The sequence below is a fragment of the Salmo salar genome, chromosome 10 (assembly GCF_965601325.2).
Source record: "Salmo salar chromosome 10, fSalSal1, whole genome shotgun sequence".
NCBI classification, from domain to species: domain Eukaryota; kingdom Metazoa; phylum Chordata; class Actinopteri; order Salmoniformes; family Salmonidae; genus Salmo; species Salmo salar.
Genome location: NC_138300.1, coordinates 86,109,668 through 86,132,548, shown reverse-complemented (window position 1 = coordinate 86,132,548; position 22,881 = coordinate 86,109,668). Strand labels below are relative to the sequence as shown.

The 22,881-nt window shown below is 42.1% G+C and overlaps 1 protein-coding gene across 2 annotated transcripts in view; it reads right to left on the bottom strand.

The window, feature by feature from the left end:
* Nucleotides 1–22,881, bottom strand: part of LOC106560906 (NEDD4-like E3 ubiquitin-protein ligase WWP2) — a 45,242-nt gene that overhangs the window by 14,766 nt on the left and 7,595 nt on the right. For both annotated transcript variants that reach the window (XM_014124325.3, XM_082957213.1), the window contains exons 6-11: nt 19,387–19,468; nt 18,038–18,183; nt 17,647–17,869; nt 17,439–17,528; nt 15,555–15,729; nt 42–99 (exon numbers count right to left, since the gene is read on the bottom strand). In XM_014124325.3, coding sequence (XP_013979800.1) covers nt 42–99; nt 15,555–15,729; nt 17,439–17,528; nt 17,647–17,869; nt 18,038–18,183; nt 19,387–19,468 — 774 coding nt within the window. The remainder of the gene's footprint in view (nt 1–41; nt 100–15,554; nt 15,730–17,438; nt 17,529–17,646; nt 17,870–18,037; nt 18,184–19,386; nt 19,469–22,881) is intronic.

Below are 22,881 nucleotides of genomic sequence, written 5' to 3'. Positions count from 1 at the left end.
TGTGGTGAGAAGATATAGGTGTACGTGGAGGGAACACTCACCCCATCCTGGAGGGAGCGCGCCGAGAGGGTCATTTTCCACAGCAGGAACGCCAGACGACTGAGGGAGAGAGAGAGAGAGAGAATACGTTTCCAGTTAGGACACTTTCCACCTTCTTCCACCTTTGTCTTCTTCTCACACTCGCTTCATGGCAGCGGCTCTGTGTGAAATTCTTCTGTCCGTCCACACAGATCCCAACTCATTTCTCACACTGGTGTGAGGTATAAAAAAACTAAACATACAGGGGGGGAAAGAAAGAATGCAGCAAATGCCTCAAAATGCCACAGAAACCACACAGTTTTACAGCCTGAGTCTGGTGGAGCAGGAGCGAGCAGAGGGGTACCCCAGAAGGCTGAGGTGGCCTCTCTCATGCAGCTGGAACAGGAGACTGACAGAGAGGCTCAGACGCAGCTCGTATGCCTTCCAAAAACTACACGCTCAGGATAGAAAAAAACATGCTGTTCCAATGAGCTCACTGGCTGGCTTCAAGCCCCACCCAGTCTCCTGCCCCCCTGGCACCCCTCCCTACCCCACCCATCTGCAGAGGTCCTCCTCTTCTAGATGTGCTGTGAAAGTAAGCAGGGAGGCGCGATGTCTGAGCCAACTTAGGGAACATTCATCCATTTTCCAGACTTCCCACCCCCTCATGACAAAAGCACCTTTATTCACCCAGCCCTGGAACCAGTGTGGTTTATTCAGCCTGTGCATACAGAGAGAAAGAGAGAGAGTGTGTGTGTGCATGTGGCACTGTACGGAAAATGTGTATAGCAAATACTAATTGAATGTGTATGATCTTGTGTTTGAATACATGTGTGTGTGTGTGTGTGTGTGTGTGTGTGTGTGTGTGTGTGTGTGTGTGTGTGTGTGGACATTTGCCTCCAAGTGGAAATGTAACTTAAGATGTTTGAGAGGAGTTAGTGTTGGTTTCATGACTGACTATGAGAGTTGTAGTTGTGGATGAAGAATTCCAGAGCAAACCTAATTCATTCATTCATTCTCCTCACCTCAGAAGGTCTTCCATTTCTTCCTATAATGAAACAAAACGTACCTTACAGCAGCCCATGTGTCACTGAACACACAACTTCACCCAGCATTTCCCCAGAATATTCATACTGTGCCCATTCATGAGAATTGTTTAGGGCCGGGACGGCAAGGAAACAAAACATGAAGCGGATTTAACTTCTTTAGGAAAACAGCACTAATGTTGGAAACAAACATCATTATGTTGCAGAGTATGTGAGCGGAGATGGCGCGGAAGGAGGAGCGGCAGAAGGACTGGAGCGTGCCAAATTTGATTGGAGCGCAGGGTGAGTTTCCCCAATGGCTGGAGCGTCGGCCTTCTCGCCCGCTCCAATTTCACTCCAGTACTGTTCACTTCACGAGGTCAGGGCATGCCCGGACCAGCATGCATTTGTAGTCTACTTGTGTGCTGCTTAGTGCTGAGCGATTAGTTATTTTTGAAGTTGGTTCGGTTTCGGTTAAATTCTTTTTTAAATTAAAATATTTTTTCCGATTTCGGTTTAAATTATTTGGGTTGAATACTGCCACACAGAATAAAATAATTAATACAAGTCCCATGATGGTAGTGACTGCCCATTACTGCTTATCAATTATTAACCATGTATTCACATTAGTTTACTTTAACAAAATATTTTGGTTGTTTTGAATATTACATTTGTTTTATTTGATGACTTTATTATTTCATTCCAAGTCATCATCTCATCTCTATAGAGCTGCTGCCTATGCTGTCTGACAAAATCACTATTGTGTAGTTCTTCAAAGTAAATAAGGCATACTTTTATGACTGCTGAATACCAACTATCAATCACTTAGATCATGTATTTTCAAGTAGATACCTAGCGAAGCAACAGGTGCTCTCTATATCCCCTCACGATCAGGCATTCTTCTGCCTCTTCTATAGCAGGTGTACAAGAAACACAGGACTAGTAGATGCACAATGGATTATGGTCATTGCAGTTAATTACCACGTTTAATACACTAAACTATGTAGAATATTAGCCTCTTGTAAACTACAGTGCATTTGGAATCTATTCAGACCTTGACTTTTTCCACATTTTGTTACGTTACAGCCTTATTCTAAAATGGATTAAATAAAATAATCATCAACCTACACTCAATAAAAAACTTTTTTTACATTTGCAAATTAACAAAAAATGTAACACAAAAATACCTTATTTACATAAGTATTCAGACCCTCTGCTATGAGACTCGAATTTGAGATCAGGTGCATCCTGTTTCCACTGATCATCCTTAAAATGTTTCTACAACTTGATTGGTGTCCACCTGAGGTAAATTCAATTGATTTGACATGTTTTGGAAAGGCACACACCTGTCTATATAAGGTCCCACGGTTGACAGTGCATGTCAGAGCAAAAACCAAGCCATGAGGTCAAAGGAATTGTCCTTAGAGCTCTGAGACAGTATCGTGTCGAGGCACAGATCTGGAGAAGGGTACCAAAAAAATGTCTGCAGCATTGAAGGTCCCCAAGAACACAGTAGTCTCCATCATTCTTAAATGGAAGAAGTTTGGAACCACCAAGACTCTTCCTAGAGCTGGCTGCCCGGCCAAACTGAGCAATCGGGGAGAAGGGCCTTGGTCAAGGAGGTGACCAAGAACCCAATGGTCACTCTGAAAGAGCTCCAGAGCTCCTCTGTGGAGATGGGAGAACCTTCCAGAAGGACAACCATCTCTGCAGCACTCCACCAATCAGGCCTGTATGGTAGAATGGCCAGACGGAAGCCACTCCTCAGTAAAAGGCACATGACAGCCCGCTTGGAGTTTGCCAAAATGCACTTAAAAGGACTGTCAGAACATGAGAAACAAGTTCCCTGGTCTGATGAAACCAAGATTGAACTCTTTGACCTGAATACCAAGTGTCACGTCTGGAGGAAACCTGGCACCATCCCTACGGTAAAGCATGGTGGCAGCATCATGCTGTGGGGATATTTTTTAGTGGCAGGGACTGGGAGACTAGTCAGGATTGAGGGAAAGATGAACGGAGCAAAGTACAGAGATATCCTTGATGAAATCCTGCTCCAGAGTGATCAGGAACTCAGACTGGGGAGAAGGTTCACCTTCCAACAGGACAACGACCCTAAGCACACAGCCAAGACAACGCAGGAGCGACTTTGAATCCGATCGAACATCTCCGGAGAGACCTGAAATAAGCTGTGCAGCGACGCTCCCCATCCAACCTGACAGAGCTTGAGAGGATATGCAGAGAAGAATGGGAGAAACTCCTCAAATACAGGTCTGCCGCACTTGTAGCGTCATACCCAAGAAGACTCAAGGCTGTAATTTCTGCCAAAGGTGCTTCAACAAAGTACTGAGTAAAGGTTACTTATGTAAATGTAATATTTGATATTTCTAAAAACCAATTTTTGCTTTGCCATTATGGGGTATTGTGTGTAGATTGATGTGGGGGGGAGGGGGAATTTAATCAATTTTAGAATAAGGCTGTAACGTAACAAAATCTGGAAAAAGTCAAGGGGTCTGAATACTTTCCGAATGCACTGTACCTACTACATTGCACAGTTCAGGCTAGATCGGATTTATCTATCGCTAGAGAAACTGTGCAATGTGCACACTGAGCTCCCAATGCAAAATGTATTTCAACGTTGATCAATTAGTTGTTTAAAAAAAAAAACATTTTGGTTAATCGCTCAGCACTAGTGCTGCTATAGCCTCTTACTTTAGCTACTGTCGTGGAGTTTGCTAAATATTTTCAGAAAGAAACTGATAAAACACAGGTCCAAAAATCAAGGTGACTTACAAAGATGAGGAGGACCAAGAGTAAGAGAGGGAGTGCTGGGATGTAGTGTCCACAACTAAAATAATCATTGTGGAATCTGAAAAGACATGTATCCCAAAAGCATGATGGTGTACTACATGCACATGCTAACAGAAAGGAACGAGGTAGGTAGCTAGCTAAGTGTGTCATTGTAGCAAAGTATTTATTAACAAAAAAACAGATTTCTTAAAAGTTGAGTTCATTTTCATTGTATTATCTATAAAATAGGCTATCATTGATTTTGGCCCAATAGGCCTGACATTTTACCTCATTTCAAGGAGCTTTCTGTTTTTATTGTGTTATTAGCCTAAAAACCTTAAGGCCTACCTATATATAAAATATTTAAAAAACAACTCCGCATCCCTGCCCAGCCTGGCAAGAGCGGCCCGAAGGGTGTTAAACATCCCCAGTGGCTCTGCAAGCGCATAGAGGGTATTCTCCGCTACTGGACTGCTCTTCAGGCACCGTCGCATGAGCCTGAAGCCACAGATTCTGGCCAAACGTGTGTTTCTAAAAGTGAATTCAAAAAGGCACTGTAGCCTAATAAAGGCACTTTTCGTTTCATTTTTATTTAGGGGAGATTTTTATTTAATTCTAAGTATGCAAAATGTATAGACTATAATGATTTAATACAAATAAAGGTGTAAATGCTGTGTGCTTAATGTTCCTATCAGCCTAGCGTGTCACTCTTGCAAATGCTTCACAATTTATTAGCAGGCTATAGCCTTGATATAATAGGCTAATAACATGTTACAAAAGTTTATTATTTAGACTTTCTTAATATAGCCTTCTCCTGATCTATTTAGTTTTTATATGCTGTTTAATACGACATGTTGCCTATTTGAAATGATGACCTCTTCTTACAGTCACCTTGTCATGTTGTTTATTAAAATACCAAATGGTTTCAATACCAAATGGTAGGTCCAGGTAGTCACAAAAACAGATGGGTGTTGGTTAAATGGTGATTTTAATGAATGGAGTGAACTCCGTGAGTGATGAGCTGGATTTCTGACCGCTCAACTCCACTCACATACTCTGTTATGTTGTCATCCCATCTAGAGTCACATGTATTTATTTGTCAAGCTATAGCACACACTATTTTACATACAGTAGGTTTCTAAAGGACCAAAGAGATTGGTCTGCGTCATGTTTTCATTTTTTTTACTGGTAACATCACAGCCCTAGTGTGATGTTACCATGGAAACTTTGAGAAGAACGTAAGGAATAAGATGGTAAAGAGTGCGAAGGAAGAAGAGGAGGCATATGGGGTTAAATGGGAATGTGTGTATGTCACTCGATCAACAGCCAATATATGAATGAGACCCACCCTTCTGTGTTGTGACAAAAAAACTAAAAAAAGACAAGAATGAAATGAAGACATTATCTCCTATGCCCTGATAATTCAGTTCCTAACCAGTTCCAAGAGGGATAGAAAGAGCTAGAGAGTGAGAGAGGGAAAGAAAGAGGAAAAGACAGGGAAAACAAGACGGGGTCGTAAGAACGTGGTATAATAAAGTGAAAGCGCTAAAACACAAAATATGGCGATGGAGTGGTAAGTAGGTGATTTGAGTTGAGATATTATTTGTGATAAATGCACGTAAATAGCAACAGACTCCTATCCTACTTCAGGATCAGAGAATTGCATAAAAAAGGCCAGTTATGAATGACTGAGCGGGAAAAGTCACATAGACCTACATTGCATACTCTGGCATACATTGTAGTGTCTCTCTGATTTAGTAACTAATGTTAGCGCTATTAAAAGGTAGTTCACCCAAATGGTGCGAAACAATGGGAGTGATAGGAGGAGGACCCCTATTAAGATCAAGTGATTAAAATACCAAAACTTGCTTTAACCAGGTTGTATAACAATGAGGTATCTTAGAAAGGTGTACACAGATGTCTTAAGTAGGTAGTCAAGTATTGAGACAATGGTCCAGTTCCAGTGGTGTTACTGCATGTGTCCTTCTGTTAGTGAGCATGGACAAAGCGAATAAGAAGCAGGAGGTAGAAAAGGGGGGATTTGGGAGAAGCCGGAAACCGCGGTTAATGACTCCGAGACTGCTCTCTCGGGAGTTCCTAATAAGCTGCAATTACTGGCCAAATGCGTACAGGCACACTCACACAAAACCCCAGTGTGTATGTGTTACTTAATCTACAGTGCCTTCAGAAAGTATTCATACCCATTGACTTATTCCACATTTAGTTGTGTTACAGCCTGAATTCGAAATGGATTAAATAGATTATTTCCCCTCACCCATACACACAATACCCCATAATTACAAAGTGAAAACATGTTTTTAGAAATTGTAGCTAATTTATTGAAAATGAAATACAAAAATATTTTATGTAAAGAAGTATTCACACTCCTTAGTCAATACATGTTAGAATCACCTTTGGCAGGGATTATAGCTGTCTTTCTGTGTCTCTAAGAGCTTTGCACACCAGGATTGTACAATATTTGCACATTATTCCATTTAAAATTCTTCAAGCTCTGTCAAGTTGGTTGTTGATCATTGCTAGACAGCCATTTTCAAGTCTTGCCCTAGATTCTTTTCAAGTCGATTGAAGTCAAAACTGTAATTAGGCCACTCAGGAACATTCAATGTTGTCTAGGTATGCAACTCCAGTGTATTTTGCCTTGTGTTTTAGGTTGGACAATAAAGGTGAATTTATCTCCTAGTTTATGTTTATAAAGCAGACAGAACCAGTGTTTTTCACTCTAGGATTTTGCCAGTGCTTAACTCTATACAGTATCTTTTTATCCAAAAAATCTAGCAAGTCCTTGCCGATGACAAGCATACCCATAACTTGATGCAGCCACCACCATGCTTGAAAAGTGGTACTCAGTAATGTGTTGTGTAGGATTTGCCCCAAACATAATGCTTTGTATTCAGGACATAAAGTACATTTCTTTGCCACATTTTTTGCAGTTTTACCTTAGTGCCTTATTACAAACAGGATGCATATTTTGGAATAGTTGTATTCTGTCATTTAGATTAGTATTGTGGTGTAAATCAAATGTTGTTGATCCATCCTCAGTTCTCTTATCACAGCCATTAAACTCTGTAACTGTTTTAAAGTCACCATTGGCTTCATGGTGAAATTATTGAATGGTTTCCTTTCTCTCCAGCAACTTAGTTAGGATGGAAGTCTGTATCTTTGTAGTGACGGTGTATTGATACACCATCCAAAGTCTAATTAATAATTTTACCATGCTCAAAGGAATATTCAATGTCAGCTTTGTTTTTTTTTACCCATCTACCAATAGGTGCCCTTCTTTGAAAGGCATTGGAAAACCTCCCTGGTCTTTGTGGTTGAATCTGTGCTCAAAATTCACTGCTTGGCTGAGGGACCTAATTGTATGTATGGGGTTCAGAGACGAGGTAGTCATAAAATATAATAATGTTAAACACTTATTGAACACAGAGTGAGTCCATGCAACTTATTATGTGATTTGTTACATACATGCATATTGACTAAAGACATTGCAGCTTTTCATTTTTAATTAATTTGAAAACATTTCTAAAAACATAATTCCACTTTGAAATGATGGGGTATTGTGTGTAGGCCAGTAACACAATATCTATTTAATCCATTTTAAATTCAGGCTGTAACACAACATTTTGAAAAAGTCACAGGGTGTGAATACTTTCTATATGCCCTGGGGTGTATTGTGTACTGTGTCACAATTTTGTGTGTGTGTGTGTGTGCGTTTTTGTTTAACTATCCTTGTATGTGCTCACACAACTGTAAGGTTGGAGTCAACCCCCAGGCCAGAGAGGTGGTGTATGTTACCTCCCCAAGCTCCCCTCACTTTCACACAGACCAGCCTAAAAATAACCAAACCATCAACAGAGGAGGCATTCCAAAACAGAACACGACTATCAGCACCAGTGTTTTCTCTGGTAATTGTAGTGGGGGGGTTGTAGATAAACGGAAAAGGCTGGCTCTGGTGACTTGCGTCAGTGAAACAATGCAGAGAAAAATAGAAAGATAATACCAGGAGGAATAAACACACAATGAGTAATAATAACTTGGCTATATACACGGGGTACCAGTACCGAGTCCATGTGCAGGGTTACGAAGTAATCGAGGTAGATAGAGTATGTACATATAAGTACAGGGTAAAGTGACAGGATAGATAATAAGCAGTAGAAACAGTGCATGTGATGAGCCAAAGGAGTTGGTGCAAAGGGGCGTCAATGCTGATAGTCCGGGTAGCTATTTGGTTAACTAATTAGCATTCTTGTGGCTTGGGGGTACAAACTGTTCCGGGCCCTGTTGGTTTCAGACCTGGCGCATCAGTATCACTTGCCGTGAGGTAGCAGAGAGAACAGTCTATTTCTTGGGTGGCTGGAGTCTTTGAAAATGTTTAGGGCCTTCCTCTGACACCACCTGGTATAGAGGTCCAGTACGGCAGGGAGCTACAGATCTAGTCATGTACTGGGCCGTACGCACTACCCTCTGTAGCGCCTTGCCATACCAAGCGGTGACGCAGCCAGCCAAGATGGTCTCAATGGTGCAGCTGGATTTTTTTGAGGATCTAAGGGACCAAATCTTTCTATTGTGCACCGGAGGGCCCGGTGCACAACTGAGCAAGAGGACAAGTTCATTAAAGTGTCTGGTTTGAGAAACAGACACCTCACAAGTCCTCAACTGGCAGCTTCATTAAATAGTACCCGCAAAACACCAGTCTCAACGTCAACAGTGAAGAGGCGACTCCGGGATGCTGGCCTTCGAGGCAGAGTTGCAAAGAAAAAGCCATATCTCAGACTGGCCAATACAAATAAAAGATTAAGATGGGCAAAAGAACACAGACACTGGACAGAGGAACTCTGCCTAGAAGGCCAGAATCCCGGAGTCACCTCTTCACTGTTGATGTTGAGACTGGTGTTTTGCGGGTACTATTTAATGGGAATATCTACGTAGGCGTACGAGGCCCATTATTCTGGACATTTTGAGCCTGTAATCGAACCCACAAATGCTGATGCTCCAGATACTCAACTAGTCTAAAGAAGGCCAGTTATATTGCTTCTTTAAATCAGAACAAACATTTTTCAGCTGTGCCAACATCATTGCAAAAGGGTTTTCTAACGATCAATTAGCCTTTTAAAATGATAAACTTGGATTAGCTAACAGAACGTGCCATTGGAACACAGGAGTGATGGTTGCTGATAATGGGCCTCTGTACGCCTACTTAGATATTCCTTTTTTTTTTTTTTTTTTTTTTTAAATCAGCAGTTTCTAGCTACAATAGTAATTTACAAGATTAACAATGTCTACACTGCATTTCTGATACATTTTATTTTATTTTTAAATGGACCAAAAAAATGCTTTTCTTTCAAAAACAAGGACATTTCTAAGTGACCCCAAACTTTTGAAAGGTTGTGCATGTATATGTATATACACACACCCACACACAATTTTGAAAGTTTTAGAACACCTACTCATTCAACACCAACTCATTAATTATTATTTTTAAATTTTTACTATTATTATCATCAAAACTATGAAATAACACATATGGAATCATGTAGTATCCAAAAAAGTGTTAAACAAATCAAAATATATTTTATATTTGAGATTCTTCAAATAGCCACCTTTTGCCTTGATGACAGATTTGCACACTCTTCGCTTTCTGTCAACAAGCTTCATGACATAGTCACCTGGAATGCATTTCAATTAAAAGGTGTTCCTTGTTAAAAGTTAATTTGTGGAATTTCTTTCCTTCATAATGTGTTTGAGCCAATCAGTTGTGTTGTGACGAGGTTTTGGTGGTATAAGGAAGATAGCCCTATTTGGTAAAAGACCAAGTCCATATTACGGCAAGAACAGCTCAAATAAGCAAAGAGAAATGACAGTTCATTATTACTTTAAGGTCAGTCAATCCAGAACATTTCAAGAACTTTGAAAGTTTCTGTAAGTTCAGTCTCAAAAATCATCAAGCGCTATGATGAAACTGGCTCTCATGAGGACCACCACAGGAAAGGAAGACCCAGAGTTACCTCTGCTGCAGAGGATAAGTTCATTAGAGTTACCAGCCTCAGACACTGCAGCCCAAATAAATTCTTTACAGATTTCACGTAACAGACAAATCTCAACATCAACTGTTCAGAGGAGACTGCGTGAATCAGGCCTTCATGGTCAAATTGCTGCAAAGAAACCACTACTAAAAGGACACCAATAATAAGATGAGACTTGCTTGGGCCAAGAAACACAAGCAATGGACATTAGACCAGTGGAAACTTGTCCTTTAGTCTGGAGTCCAAATTGGAGATTTTTGTTCCAACCGCCGTGTCTTTGTGAGACGCAGTGTAGGTGAACGGATGATCTCCGCATGTGTGGTTCCCACTGTGAAGCATGGAGGAAGAGGTGTGATGGTGCTTTGCTGGTCACACTGTCTGTGATTTATTTAGAATTCAAGGCACACTTAACCAGCATGGCTACCACAGCATTCTGCAGCGAAACGCCATCCCATCTGGTTTGCGCTTAGTGGGACTATCATTTGTTTTTCAACAGGACAATGACCCAACTCACCTCCAGGCTTTGTAAGAGCTATTTTACCAAGGAGAGTGATGAAGTGCTGCATCAGATGACCTGGCCTCCACAATCCCCCGACCTCAACCAAATTGAGATGGTTTGGGATGAGTCGGACCGCAGAGTGAAGGAAAAGCAGCCAGCAAGTGCTCAGCATAAGTGGGAACTCCTTCAAGACCGTTGAAAAAGCATTCCAGGTGAAGCTGGTTAACCTCTCTTGGGTAGGGGGCAGTATTTTCACCTCCGGATGAAAAGCGTGCCCAAAGTAAACTGCCTGTTACTCAGGCCCAGAAGCAAGTTGAAACCGGTGTATTTCTGAATCAAACCGGCCAAATAAACTGACATTTTTGGGACATAAAGGAGGACATTATTGAACAAAAGGACCATTTGTGATGTTTCTGGGACATTTTGGAGTGCCAACACAAGAAGATCTTCAAAGGTAAGGCATTAATTATATCGCTATTTCTGACTTTTGTGGCGCACCTGCCTGGTTGAAATATGATTTTCATGTGTTTGTATGCGGGGCGCTGTCCTCAGATAATCACATGGTTTGCTTTCGCCGTAAAGCCTTTTTGAAATCTGACACAGCGGCTGGATTAACAAGAAGTTAAGCTTTATTTTGATGTATAACCCATATATTTTCAAGAATGTTAAATATTTGAATTTGGTATTTTTGAATTTCGCGCTCTGCAATTTCACCGGATGTTGGCCAGCTGGGACGCTACCGTCCACCTGCCCGTAAGAAGTTAAGAGAATGCCAAGAGTGTGCAAAGCTGTCATTAAGGCAAAGGGTGGCAATTTGAAGAATCTTATATATTTTGATTTGTTTAACACTTTTTTGGTTACTAAATGATTCCATGTGTTATTTCATAGTTTTGATGTCTTCACTATTATTCTACAATGTAGAAATTAGTAAAGAATTAAGAAAAACCCTTGAATGAGTAGGTGTTCTAAAATTTTTGACATGGAGTGGAGTGAATGTGTGAGTGAGTCACTTGTTAAATCCACTTCAATCAATCAATGTAGATGAACGGGAGGAGACAGGTTAAAGAAGGATTTTTAAGCTTTGAGACAACTGTGATTTGTGTATGCATGCCATTCAGAGGGTGAATGGGCAGGACAAAAGATTTTAGTGCCTTTGAACGGTTTATTGTAGCAGGTGCCAGGCGCATCGGTTTGTGTCAAGAACTGCAACACTGCTGGGTTTTTCATGCTGAACAGTTTCCCGTGTGTATCAATAATAGACCACCACCCATATCACATCCAGGCAACTTGACACAACTGTTGGAAGCAATGGAGTCAGAATCGGCTAGCATCCCTGTGGAACACTTGACACCTTGTAGAGTTCATGTCCCGACAAAATGAGACTGCTCTGAGGGTAAAAGGGGGTAACGCAACTCAATATTAGGAAGGTGTTCTTAATATTTTGTAGACTGTGTATTTACACTCACAGTTCATTAGGTACACCACCGTGCTCACAAATGGTTCGCTCCTACAGAAAGTGAGTCACGTGGCTGTGGCTTGCTATATAAAAAGGCATCGAGGCATTCAGTTACTGCTCGATTGAACATTAGAATCAGCAAAACAGGCAACCTACGCGACTTTGAGCGTGGTATGTTTGTCAGTGCCAGGCGCGCCAGTTCTAGTATGTCAGAAACGGTTGGCCTTAAGGGCTTTTCACATGCGACAGTGTCTATGGTTTACCAAGAATGACGCGACAAACAAAAAACATCCAGTCAGCGGCAGTCCTGTGGGCGAAAACAGCTCATTGATGAGAGGTCGAAAGAGAATTGTGCAAGCTAACAGGCGAGCCACAAACAGGCAAATAACGGCACAGTACAACAGTGGTGTGAAGAATGGCATCTCGGAAGGCACAACTCGTCAGTCCTTGTCACGGATGGGCTATTGTAGCAGAGGACCACACCGGGTCCTATCTTCCAGCAGATAAAAACAAGAAGAAGCGCTCCAGTGGGCATGCGGTCACCAACACTGGACAATTGAGGAATGGAAAAACATTGCCTGGTCCCGATGAATCTCAGTTCCTGTTGCGTCACGCTGATGGCATAATCCGAATTTGGCATAAGCAGCATGAGTCCATGGCCCCATCCTGCCTGGTGTCTATGGTTCAGGCTGCTGGTGGTGTAATGGTGTGGAGAATGTTTTCCTGGCACACGTTAGGTCCCTTGATATCAATTGAGCAAGGTTTCCATGCCCTGAAGAATTCAGGCTGTTCTGAAAGTAAAGCGGGTTCTGACCTGGTACTAGATGGGTGTACCTAATAATACCGCTTATTTTTTTTACATTTTAAATTTGGGATAGAAAAACTTTTCAGTGTAATCTTAAACGTCTAAAACCAGATATTAAGTAAGTAGAAAAGATAACGGACCTATATATTTTTTTGTAAGATCATCTTTGAGAACTAACAATTATCAAAATCAAAAAGGTAGACATAATTCTAAAAATTATGCATTCAGGAGTAATGTTTTGTTTTGTCACTCAGATAGCATAAGCCATGGCAAAATGTGTAGAATCACGATCAGCTCCTTTGTCTTATTGACGTTGAGGGAAAGGTTGTTGCCAGGTCACTGATCTCTTCCCTATAGGCTGTCTCATTGTCATCGATGATCAAGCCTACCGCCGTCGTGTCATCAGCAAACTTAATGATGGTGTTAGTGTCGTGGGTGAACAGGAAGTACAGGAGGGGACTAAGCACGCACCCGAGGGGCTCAGCCTTGCAGGAAAAATGTGTAGAATTGCAAGAAGTATATAATATTTGTGGGAAAATCACCTGATTAACTTTTTAGGTATATCCGAATTGACCAATTTGCTTATGGCTTTGCCTACACCTAGCGACTTGTTTTTTAAATTATATGAGCAAAATACATTCCACTTTATTTGGAACGGCAAGCCAGACAAAATTAAATGGGCCTATTTATATAATGAATATGAAATCGGAGGGAAGAAACTATTACATATTAAAGCATTAAACCTCTCACTAAAGGCTTCAGTCATACAAAAGTTCTACTTAAATTCGAAATGGTTCTCCAGCAGATTAGTAAGAATGTCTCACCCCATGTTCAAGAATGGCCTTTTACTTGTTATCCAGATTACAACCTCTCACTTTCGGTTATTTGTAAATGAAATAATCTCCAAAATATGGCTATTTTTAAAACAAGCAATAGAAAGTTGGTTGCAATTTCAGTTTAATCCACCAGAAGACAGAACAAACAAATATTATGGTTAAACTGAAAGTCTTTTTTTTTTAACGGTATAATCCTTGTAAATTATATCATAAATAGGGCTGATGGAGTTTTGTAACACATGCAGCTAACAAAAGTATAAGGAAATGTCTGCTCTACCCAAAATTACAACCAACTAATTGCAGCAGTACCGCAAAAATGGAAAAGTGGAAGGGGGAGAAAGTAAGAAACTTGTCTGTCGGCCCAGCATTAAAGACCTAAATTGGTTCTAGAAAATTGTGATAAATAATAAAAGTATAGCAGTTTCATTTAAGGACCAAACAATGTACAGCTGTGCCATATAGATTGCAAAATAGTTAGGAAGAGATTTTCGATGTACCGATTCCATGGCACATGGTTTATGAACTGATACACAAAACGATGCTGGATACAAAACATAGAGTTTTTCAATTTAAATTATTTTACAAAATTCTTGCACCCAAAATATTTATATGGGGGATACAACCATACCAGCTCTGCAGATTTTGCTGCGAATCATTAGATCATTTGTTTTGGTACACTCCATATGTACCTTGTTTTTGGTTGCAGGTTCGGGAATGGTTAAAGAATTGAAACATTTACCTGGAGCTAATTCAGCAAATAGCACTGCTGGGTGATTTGAAAATTAATTGTCAAACGATCAATAATATAATATTACTTTTAACAAAACATTTTTTTTATTTACAATCTGTAGAAACTATGAGAATAGAAAGGTTCAGAACTTTTGTGAAACATCACAGCACAGTGTAAAAATATATGGCAAATAGAAATCAAAACTGGATGGTCTTCAGAGACAGATGGGAGGGGTTGAGGGTAGCTGAAGGATGGGACTAAAAACAAACAAAAGATAACTATTGTAAAATATACTTCGCCTGTAAAATGTATACAGTATATATAAGCTGGAAGTAGAAGCTTAAGTGTTGTTGTCCATTAGTTTACTTCAATTAAGAGAAGGGTGGTAGGGTTAGGCGAATATAATAAAGGAACATTATACAAATAAAACATTTAATTATATACTGTATATATTTACGAAAGAAATGGGGGGTTGGAAATGATGCTGACAATTACATTGAAGCCACAATCAATCTGCAATGGTAAAGCTGATCTACCCACAATTTTTTTTAAAGTATATAATATTGGGGGGGCGGGTGCTTTGCTCGGAACCTTGAGAGGGGCCTCGCGAAACTGCTCTAAGCCACTGGTTGATACTTGACTAGGGGAGAAGTGAGGGCTGAAGAGGAAGGGTGAGACTTGACTAGGTGAGGGGTGAGGTCTGAAGAACAGGAATGATGAAGTTCCTAATATTTATTCTGAACCAGTGAGTGTCATGCTGGCTCACTGGGTCTCTCTCGAGGACGGTGCACTGTGTTTTGCACGCAGGCAGGTTTGGCTGCCACAGTGGCACAAAGAGATAAATCATCTTTCGATGGTCTATACACTGAGTAAAAGTGAATGTGCATTGTCTGGTAGAAAAACTATGATGTAAAAAAAAAATACTTTACTGAAAAACTATAAAATAATAATAAATACAAAATATATTTTTTTGCATCATAGTGCAGCGGAAACACTGATCAGAAGCAGACATGCTATTTCATTCCCAGAGACCCATTGTTACTCAGAATACATGAGGAGGTGGATGTTATTTTAAAAGAGACTCAGAACTGTGCTTGTCGAGCAGCCTGGGTGGGAGCAGGCAGGTTTTAATATAACCCAATGACAGTGAGGCTCATTTGAGTAATTTTTTGTACGATGGAACGCCCATTTCAGATTCAGAATACTTTATTATTTTTATCTCAACGAACGCCCTTCTGTACCCTTGCGTTTTACCAAGAACGTTCTGCTGAGGGGAAGCTTTCAGAGGGCCCGACCTAAAGGGACTAAAGAGGAAGTTCAGACAGTACAGTATTTCATGTTGAGTTTGAGTTACCTGGTAGAGGAACCTCTGACTGAACTGGTGCATGGCCCCCTGGAGTTGGCTGCGTTGGGACTGCCACTGCTCATAGTTCCGGACTGATTCTTCCGTGGGCCGCTGCCACGTGGTGGTTCTGGTGTTGTGGTCCACATAGTAGAACCTGCCTCGCTGGTCCACACGCTTCTCCCAACTGGAGAGGGACAGACAGGGAGAGAGAGGAGTGAGACTTATACGAATGTACAAATGTACAAATGGACAGACAGACAGACAGACAGACAGACAGACAGACAGACAGACAGACAGACAGACAGACAGACAGACAGACAGACAGACAGACAGACAGACAGACAGACAGACAGACAGACAGACAGACAGACAGACATAATCACGGACACAGACAAGGCTGGATAAGGCTGGATATGCAAACACAAGATTAAGATATGCATTATCCCACAGACACACATGTAAAAACAACACATGAGCACATTTCCAGCAAAGTGCAGCAGTGTTTTTTCAAGTGTGGAGGCTGCTGTTGCTATTCTCATATCTCTGACTCAACCAGAACAGAATTTGGAAGAGAAAACAGCAAAGAGCTCCATATGCTGACACACACACACACACACACACACACACACACACACACACACACACACACACACACACACACACACACACACACACACACACACACACACACACACACACACACACACACACACACACACACACACACACACACACACACACACACACACACACCTCAGAACTCAAAAAGGAGAAATTCCTCAAAAAAGAACTTTGAGAGCAACAACATAAAATCCCTCCCTGTTCCCTGTGCTGCTGTTCCCTGTGCCCGCTGTTCCCCTGAGAGAACAGGTCCCCTACAGAGGAGTACTATGGCTCCCCTATCCTTTTTACAGTTATGCAGGTCATTTTATTTTCATAACCATCGGTTACAGGGTTATATGATAATTGTGCCAGCCTCTATCCTACAGAGGAGTACTATGGCTCGTCCTATATCAAACAGAGCAGTACTACAGCTCCCATACAGTCTGTCCTTAGAGGGGGAACCTGAGAGCAGTTAAACCCAACACCGCTAGAGAAGAGCCCACTAATGCAGCCCCGCACCACACACCTTTCATCTGAGCTGCACTACGATGGGCTGCAGCGCCATGCTAACTCAGACTAGATATGCAGCCAAAGCACTAAGCACCAAACCCTGCAGCTGTAGTCAGAGCCAGCCTGGCCTCCAAGAGGCAAGCCGCTAACGGAGCCTCAGGATGGGCTCAGCGTAGCGCTGCATACATCTGCTCTTTCTAAGAAAGGACTTTTGTTTTCCGGCCCGTTCCCTCCAGTGGAAAAAGTGAGATGAGTGACCTTTCCCTCAAACACAGTGGAAGCGAAAATCAATAAATAATCACAGAAATAAAAAGGCAATAAAAGGCTTGGCTCTGGTAACCCCAAAAGCGAGCGCTGAGTTTCCGCAGCACACAGTGAGAAACACCACTGGACTCAAATAATCAGTGCTGGTGATTCAGAGCCTGTTAAAGAGATGAGAGATCACTAATGTATGGATGCCCAAACACATAAAACACACACTTAAAGACCTGACACGCATATACTGTGAGTAAAGGACTCCTCTACTTGGATAGTATAGTCTAATTTGGGGATTCTGCCACTCCCTGCTGGGCCCACTTCACAGGGAATGTTCACAAGTCGGCAACATCTCCCCTCCACAGAGACACATTCCCATCATGCACTGGGCTGGCTAACTGTGGTCACTCTTCTCTGATGGTAGGAGGAGGAGGAGGAGGAGAGGTCAACGTGTGTAGGCCAGGGGTGGGCAGTAATCTTGACTCAAGGGCCACATTGGGATTTCAACATTTTCCACTGACTGACCCAGGTGGAAGAGGTCTCTCCCAGGTGGTGGTCTTTGTGTTGTGGTCCACGTAGTACACCCTGCCATGGGGAAGGATTCGCTGCTCCCAGCTGACAGAGACAGAGAGAGAGGAGGCATATTAGGTCATGTCCAGTTACAGGTGAGGAAAGAGAGATTGAACGTAACCCCAATCATCTGTCACACATAAACACACACGCATAATCTTACCCATTCGGTAGTGATTCTGGAACAGGCTCTGTAGCAGTGGATGGGTTGGTGCCGGCAGGGGGTGCCTCTGTAGGAGGGAGGAGGACTGTGCTGTCTGGCCCAGGAGAGGGGCTGCTGCTGCTGGGGGCTGGGGACCGGACCGACGGGGAGGAGGGTGGGGGTGTATGAGGAGCCAGACCGCTCCGGCCATTCTCCAGCCCGTTGGCAGTCAGCTCAACTTTACCTGTGGGGTGGGTAGTTAAATGAGTTGATTGATCCACACCGGAGCAAAAAGCTACATGTCATAATGATTAAAACCCTTTGTATTTAGTATGGAAGTTCACAGCTGATTTAGTGTCAAGTGAATGGAGAGTGACAGAAAAATGGTTTCATGTCTCCAAGGTTATCGTACCTGCACTTCCATGGCTGCTGTGAGAGTTCTTGGCCAAGCGGGAGTGACCAGAAGCCCCAGGACTCTGCTCCTCACCCTGCTCTCCGTTAGTCAGAGAGCCCCCCGGGGAACCCCCTCGCGAACCCCCTGCAGAGTGTCTGTGAGTCCTGACCAGAACGCAGACAGAAAACAGGGGAGGGGTCAGGATCACTCACACCACACAAAATGACCCTTGAAATCTCAACTCATACTGTGTGACAATGAACAGAATGTGAATGTGATGTAAACCTAAGTTACTTATGTAAATGTGCATTTCTACTATAAAAGATATAGAATTGGTTTGCAGTTGATTCTTTGGAGTGCTGCTTAGGAATGACCCAAACGAGTCAGAAGATCTTTAAAAAGCAGCCCAGCACAGCTCACACACATACAGGCGCCGGGACACCACACGCACACAGAGGTGTCAGTGTGAGCTCCTTTTCCTCTCAAAATATACTCATTTTCCTGAAGCTAATTACAGCTATTCTTTCATTCAAGTGCTTTTATACAATGGAAACATGTCAGTTTTTACCCAACAGACATTGGAATTCTGAGTACAAAATTAGATAATTATCAATGGAAACTTCATTAGAAAGCTTCTGAAAATGTCTTTGCGGTAAAAAAAAAAAGAAAATCACCAACCACCTATACTAAAAGAGGGACAGAGGAACAGCCGTTTGGAAAAGGACAGGAGAAAATATTAACTTTGAGCACCCGACATTGAAGCCTTTTCCCCCTGGAGGGGGGGGGGCATGGTTCTCATTATGGGAGAATGCAGAAGCAACAAAAGAACACGACATAGAAAACTCTGCACTCCTGTCTCTTCCTTCCTCCATCTACACCACCCGTTCTACTCCTCCCCTCTTTAGGGGCAGATGGATGGAGCCGTTGAACACAGTTTCGAATAAAAAAATTAAAAAAGGTCCAGAGCAGTGCCCTCTAATGTTTTCAGGGAAATACCATAAAATACCATCTGTGCTTTGTAGTAGAGCAGACTACTGTCTCACACGTGGGCACGCTCCCTATCTGAACCTTATCATTGATTTGATTAGGGCATCTCTGTGTTGGATCAATGCACTGACCATTGCCCTCAAAGAAGTATATTTGTGTTTTAAGTTAGACTTATGAGAGTTTGTGTGTGTGAGTGAATGTGTGTACGTGTGAGAGGGTAGAGAAACAGTGAGTCTCTGTACATCTAAGTTGTGAAATGAATCTATATGCCCATTTGTGTGAAAGTGTTTGTTCATACAGTATGTACTCTGTAGGGGTATGAATACAATAAAGTATACATCGTATACAGGTCAATTCAAATGTGCATGTTTGCTGCTCACCTGCCGTGGGGGCCGCTGGCGGTACTGGGGGTTTCCTCACTCTGGGTCCTGCGTAGGTTTTGTCTGTCCGACTGCAGCATCTCTGTACAAACAGGACAGACAAAGGACACACCATCCATACATCAAACTTCATTATGACCATTAGTAAGAAAAGAATATACCATCCAATATCTAAAGAGGAAATCACACCAGATGAAAATTCCAGAACCCTTGTGGTCATGAAACGAGTGTTACTGTTTCACAGAGACACATTTCCACTGCTATAGAATGTGGTCATGAAACGAGTGTTACTGTTTCACAGAGACACATTTCCACTGCTATAGAATGTGGTCATGAAACGAGTGTTACTGTTTCACAGAGATACATTTCCACTGCTATAGAATGTGGTCATGAAACGAGTGTTACTGTTTCACAGAGACACATTTCCACTGCTATAGAATGTGGTCATGAAACGAGTGTTACTGTTTCACAGAGACACATTTCCACTGCTATAGAATGTGGTCATGAAACGAGTGTTTCTGTTTCACAGAGATACATTTCCACTGCTATAGAATGTGGTCATGAAACGAGTGTTACTGTTTCACAGAGACACATTTCCACTGCTATAGAATGTGGTCATGAAACGAGTGTTACTGTTTCACAGAGACACATTTCCACTGCTATAGAATGTGGTCTGTGACTGTATGAGTCTATATGTCCATTCCTCCCCTGACTGAAACCCCAGCCATATAACATGCTTTTCATTATAAAAACAGGGACACTCATAAGGAGTGGGGCACGGGCAGCAGTAACTAATCTCCAAGAAACAAATGCAGCCCAACACTGGCTCCTGAAGCTCGACAGCTTCAATACTTTAATGTGTTTACAGATAAGGCAGGATCTGCGTTAAGTAAACATGTAATCATTAAGAAAAACAAGCATGTGTGTCTGTCCTGGGAATGCTACTGTTTCACCCATCTGAAAAGGCCTTGTGAGAGGCCATATCGGTCTAGTTGGGGAGAAATCATTGTGTTATACTGCTCTGAATGCATCATCCAATAATAACAGAGCTCGTCATAGTCTAGCTGTTGTCCGCATATACCTCCTGACAGACATGAGACATACTTTTGTCCATGAAGTGTATGTGGACACCTGCTCACCGAACATCTCATTCCAAAATCATGGGGATGAGTTGGTCCCCCCTTTGCTGCTATAACAGCCTCCACTCTTCTGGGAAGGCTTTCCACTAGATGTTGGAACATTGCTGCAGGGACTTGCTTCCATTCAGCCACAACAGCATTAGTGAGGTCGGACACTAATGTTGGGCGATTAGGCCTGGCTCGCAGTCAGCATTCCAATTCATCCCAAAGGTGTTCAATTGGGTTAAGGTCAGGGCGCTGTGAAAGCAAGTCAAGTTCTTCCACACTGAAATCAACAAACCATTTCTGTATGGACCTCGCTTTGTCATGCTGAAACAGGAAAGGGCCTTCTCCAAACTGTGGAAACAAAGTTGGAAGCACAGAATAGTCTAGAATGTCATAGTATGCTGTAGCGTTAAGATTTCCCTTCACTGGAACTAAGGGGCCTAGCCCGAACCATGAAAAATAGCCTCAGACCATTATTCCTCCTCCACCAAACTTTACAGTTGGCACTACGCATTCGGGCAGGTAGCGTTCTCCTGGCATCCGCCAAACCCAGATTCGTCCGTCTGACTGCCAGATGGTGAAGCTTGATTCATCACTCCAGAGAACTCGTTTCCACTGGTCCAGATTCCAATGGCAGCGAGCTTTACACAACTCCAGCCGACGCTTGGCATTGCGCATGGTGATCTTAGGCTTGTGTGCTGCTGCTCGTCCATGGAAACCCATTTCATGAAGCTCCCGATGAACAGTTATTGTGCTGACGTTGCTTCCAGAGGCAGTATGGAACTCGGTAGTGAGGGTTGCAACGGAGGACAGATGATTTTTATGCGCTTCAGCGGTCATCGGTCCCGTTCTGTGAGCTTGTGTGGCCTACCACTTCGCGGCTGAGCCATTGAAGCTCCTAGACGTTTCCACTTCACAATAACAGCACTTACAGTTGACCGGGGCAGCTCTAGCAGGGCAGAAATTTGGCAAATTGACTTGTTGGAAAGGTGGCATCCTATGACAGTGCCACATTGAAAGTCACTGAGCTCTTCAGTAAGGCCATTCTACTGCCAATGTTTGTCTATGGAGATTGCATGGCTGTGTGCGCAATTTTATATACCTGTCAGCAAAGGGTGTGGCTGAAATAGCCAAATCCGCTCATTTGAAGGGGTGTCCACATACACTATATATACAAAAGTATGTATGTTTGTTTGTGTTGCCTTAGCTAACTTTCCGGAGATGGAGGAAAAGTAAGTTGGAATGTGGTTAAAGGGTCGACCGTCTGCTGGTGAATACTGCTTATTGAAATTCTTGCAAAAGTCAATGTTTCAATGAATTGAGCCAAAGCGTCTTGGATTTCATCTGCTCCCCTAAAAAACAATCCTCAGCAGCCAGCCTCCCCACCAACTCCAATAAAGTTTATTTTGTTTGCTGTTTGGCATTGGCAATATTTCCATATGGTTTAACAGCTCACAATTATTCTGAACATATATACTCTGTTGATGTGTGCGCACTGGACATATAAGAGTGCATATATATTATATATATTCTTTTTTAACCTTTATTTAACTTGGCAAGTCAGTTAAGAACAAATTCTTATTTACAATGGACGGCCTACCCCGGCCAACACTGGGCCAATTGTGCGCCGCCCTATGGGACTCCCAATTACGGACGGATGTGATTCAGCCTGGATTTACTTAAGTGTTTCCATTATATACAGTGGGATCCGAAATGATTGACACCCTTGATAAAGATGAGAAAAAAATTACTGTATAAATTAAATAATTAAAATACTGAGCTATATTGTATAAAAAAACATTTTCTGGGGGAAATTATTTTATACTAATACAATTGCTCAGAGAAAGATTTAGTTTAACAACAAATTTTTCTAAATAAGGTAGGGGTCAAAATTATTGACACCCCTGTTTCAATACCTCACCTTGCGAGGATAACGACACTGACCCTTTAAAAAAATATGTATATATATTATGAGTTGGAGAACACATTTGGAGGGATCTTAGACTATTCCCACATACATGAAAATAGAGTTCTTTGGCCACGCACACCAGCAGTGGGTTTGGTGTCAAAATCAGAGCGCATGAGCAGAAAATAACCCCATATCTACTTTAAAATATGGTGGTGGATCTTTGATGTTATGGGGCTATTTTGCTTCCACTGGCTCTGTGGCCCTTGTTAAGGTCAACGCCATCATGAACCTTACCCAGTTCCAGGACATTTTAGCCATAAAACCTTGTTACCTCTGCCAGGACGCAGAAACTTGGCCGTAAGTGAATCTTCATGCAAGGCAACAACCCCAAGGACACCTCAAAATCCAGAAAGAAATTGTTAATTGGCCACAAAAATCAACATTTTGCAATGGCCATCTCAG